This window comes from Hippocampus zosterae, chromosome 1 (genome assembly GCF_025434085.1).
Source record: "Hippocampus zosterae strain Florida chromosome 1, ASM2543408v3, whole genome shotgun sequence".
NCBI lineage: Eukaryota > Metazoa > Chordata > Actinopteri > Syngnathiformes > Syngnathidae > Hippocampus > Hippocampus zosterae.
This window is the reverse complement of record NC_067451.1, coordinates 29,730,495-29,734,499: the sequence shown is the minus strand read 5'-3', so window position 1 is coordinate 29,734,499 and position 4,005 is coordinate 29,730,495. Positions and strand designations below refer to the sequence as shown.

The 4,005-nt window shown below is 47.2% G+C and overlaps 1 protein-coding gene across 1 annotated transcript; it reads right to left on the bottom strand.

The window, feature by feature from the left end:
* On the bottom strand, nt 1-3,336 carry LOC127607437 (gap junction alpha-3 protein-like). The gene is made up of 2 exons (XM_052075743.1): nt 3,043-3,336; nt 1-1,161 (listed from the first exon to the last, which is right to left on the bottom strand). Exon 2 carries the CDS (start codon nt 1,134-1,136, stop codon nt 81-83), a length of 1,056 nt encoding a protein of 351 aa, XP_051931703.1. The 5' UTR covers nt 1,137-1,161; nt 3,043-3,336; the 3' UTR covers nt 1-80.
* Between the last annotated feature and the right edge of the window lie 669 nt (nt 3,337-4,005).

The window sequence follows — 4,005 nt, the reverse complement described above, 5'->3', positions numbered from 1 at the left end:
AATGTCTGATTTGGAATGAGTCAAACCTGCACCATGAATATTTTTTTTTCATCAGCGTTCCGCCCCCTGAAAGCCGTGTCTCATATCTTGAGATCATCTATTCGAGTCTTGTTGTTGCTGTACTTGGCACTGCGGCCTTGCCTGCTCTGCGTGGGAGACCCGGGGGCAGATCCTCGCTTCTTTCCTTTCAGGTCACATTCCTCCAGCTTGCCGCCACTCCTTTCCACCGCCAAGTTGTCCTTGTTCTGTTTGTAGGCCACTTTGCTATTACACGGCTGAAAGGACGATTCGGCGCCCTGGGACAGAGGGGAGAGGTTGTAGCTGGGAGGGCGATGCTCGTGGAAATAGTCGTCATATGTCGGGCCGAACGGCGCTTCGGTGTCGCTCTGCCCCTTGGACATGGTCTCAGGTGACCGGTTGCTTCTTCGAAAGGTGATGCCCTGGCGGCACTTGGTGAAGCCCAGGTGGTACATCTCAATGAGGTTGAGGAAGAGGGAAACGCTGGCCACGCCCAGCATGAAGATGATGAAAATGGTTTTCTCTGTGGGTCGGGAGATGTAGCAGTTGACCGCGTTGGGACATGGCGGCCTGTCGCATGTGTACATGGGCTTCAGCTCAAAGCCGTACAACAGGTATTGGGCCACAATGAAGCCCACCTCAAAGAGGGTCTTAAAAATGATATTAAAAACATATGTGCGCAAGAGCTCCCCCTGTAGGCGCACATGTCCTTTTTCGTCTCTCATCAAGGCCTTTTTGTGCTTGTGGGCGTCCACGACAAGGGCCGGCTTGTTCGGAGGAAGAGTCTTCTCCTTCTCCTTTTGCTTCTCCTCCATGCGCACCAGATGCAGGATGTGGCCCAGGTAGATCAGCGTAGGCGTGGACACAAAGATGATCTGCAGCACCCAGAAGCGAACGTGGGAGATGGGGAAAGTGATGTCGTAGCACACGTTCTCGCAACCGGGCTGCTTGGTGTCACAGGTGAAGCCCGACTGCTCGTCGCCCCACACCTTCTCTGTGGCGGCGCTCAGGATCAGGATGCGGAAGATGAACAGGACCGTGAGCCACACCTTGCCCACCACGGTGGAGTGCTCCTGGGCGTTTTCCAGGAGCTTTCCCAGCAGGTTCCAGTCCCCCATCGTCTAAGTGAGCTCACAGCTGGGACTGGAGGCATTGGGAAAAGACAAAACATACATTTTTACTTGGGATGTTCCATGCCATTTTCCCCCCAGACTGATCCTAGTCATACGAATGAATAAGTGTTTGTCATATTATGATGATTAAAATACTATTTTTCTTTTAGGTATCATTATAATTAAATGCAGCAATACTACCACACCCCCATTTTTTAATCACAGTAATATTTTTCCATCAACACCACAGCTACTACACTTGAAAAAAGTTTTTTGTTGAATTTCTTCAATTTTAATTTATCAAATGGTTGCACAAAAATAAGATCATGTGAATCCAGATCCATTTTTTAGGAGACTGTGCATCTACATAAAAATAGATTTGGATCCAGATTCTTTTATTTTGGGCGGCCCACTGGTCCAGTGGTTCGTGCATCAACCTCACGGTGCGTAGACACCGGGTTCAATTCCAGCTCCGCATGTTCTCCCCGGGCCTGCGTGGGTTTTCTCAGGGTACTCCGGTTTCCTCCCACATTCCAAAAACATGAATGGCAGGCTGATTGAACACTCTAAATTGTCCCGCGGTGTGAGTGTGAGCGCGGATGGTTGTTTGCCTCTATGTGCCCTGCGATTTTCTGGCAACCGGTTCAGGGTATCCCCCACCTACTGCCCGAAGACGGCTGGGATAGGCTCCGGCACCCCTCGCAACCCTTGTGAGGATAAGCGGATCGGAAAATGGATGGATGGATGATTTTATTTCATGCAGCCACTTCAATTCAATTCAGAACATGATTTATTTTCAGTCGACTACTACATTACTGCATTACGGCTACTCCTGGACCTACTGCTAAGCACAATAAGAATATGTTACAATTATTATAGTTCACATAAATAAACACTGTACTCCATTCCATACTCGTCTTTGTTCGAGTTTGAAATTTCTAAAAATACAACTTACAATTCTATTCCTTCCACGATCAACATAACTCCCCCCCACTCCCGCCCAAAAAACCCCAATACTGTTTTGATTAACAATCCTTATTTAAGTACAATTACAGCTACTGCTGTTACGACAAACTATGGGTACTTCAGCAATAAAGCAAGGCATTCAAATACAATATTCTTTATATACTTGTTTGAGTTACTGTATTAGACTTCAATACATCATTGTAATCAACCAATTTGAGTTGAATTAACTCATCAGGTTTCAGTGTATTGAAACAGTGCTTTAAGGCGTAGCTGAATGAATGAATGTGGTCTGCAATCACTTGCACAAAGCCCTGACCTCAACCCTGCTCCTCTGGATGGGGGGGGGGGGGATCCCACAGACACTCTCCAACATCTTGTAGAAATTGTTCCCAGAAGACTGCGAGAGAGGGATGAACTTATATTTTTCTTCCATTTCAAGGTCCCGTTGTTTTTCATGGCAAGGTGTCCAAATCCTTTAGTCCACGTAGTGTATATTGCATGACTAAAATAACACAACCTAACAGCAAGTATCCTCTTTCCCCTCCTCTTCTAAAATGCCTTCCCAAGTTCAGCAGCGCGAACAGCGAATGAGTCTCAAGAGTCAGGTTGTTCAAACAAGTGGACAAGTTGGCAACTACCGGTCTATGCCACGTTGACCACAACAGGATTATATTTACTTTAAGAGGGTATATATTTGGCATGTGTGGACAGGGAAAGGCAGCTTCCAGGCATGTTCCTGCAAGTTGTGGCCCTCGTGACACGGCACGGCAACGTGATCGCTGCTCTGAGTGAAAGGGAACACCAGCGAGACAAGGGTGAAGTTCGTAATGGTACCACCAAAATAACGTTAGTAAGGTATTGGTGTGAGAACGGCTGCTTCATTCAGGGTAGTGTCGAAAATCCTTTCATATTTAGACTTTGAGGTCCTATTTAGCAATTCACCCACCTTGTCACCTTCTACATCCCTTGTATAGAACTCCTGTGTGTCTTTGGGTGTCCATGAGGGTGACCGGTCCCAGAACAAGTGTGATCTTTGGGGCCTCTTGGCAGTGCCCTTGAATGGGTAGGAAAAGTGGACTCCTACCAGCCACAACGTCAGTTCCACACCGACCGGCTCAGACGGGCAGGTTCCAGGACGCCCCCGACCGAGTTTCTTCCACTGACCACAACACACTAATGGACAAACTCTCAACCATGTCCAGTCTGCCCCTCCCCCTGTGGTTAAATTCGGCTCCGTGTACTCAAATGTAAACTATTACAGCCTGTCCACTTGGTTGTTTGAGTGACTGACAGGGCAGCTGGCCAATGGTGGGCTTGACTGCCTTTTGTTCCGGCCACAAGTGGTCCTGGTGGCTAAATATAGTGCAAGGGTCTCTCCTATCATGTGGGGGCATGATTTGGAGATGAGTCGGCCTTTGCATCCTCACAGTAGAATGAAAGGAACAAGACCTGAAACAAACCTAGTCCATGGTTAGTAATTCTGAGATTTCAATACAGTGGTGCCTTGAGATAAGAGTTTCAGATGTTCAATGGCCACGGTTGTAACACAAAATACTTCTTTTAGAAATGAATGGAAATGCCTTTTATCTATTCCAGACCCCACCACCACTACCCAACCCCCCCACCCCCCGCCCCCCAAATAAATTTGTAATGCGCATTTTAATGAGCGAAAATAAAAATAGCACTCTATCACATTTTACAAATACAAAACTTAATGAGATAATGAGATTGAATGCTCCTCCAACTGTTTTGGACACATGGGGGAAGGATTAGACAGACAGTCCTGCATTGATGGAGCGGCCAATCATATCACAGCTGAGCTTGTCTTGCTCAGCGCTCAAGTGGGATTCATAATTACGCCTCAAACCCTCTCTCAGCTTATCAGTGCGGCGCTATTACTTGTTCTACT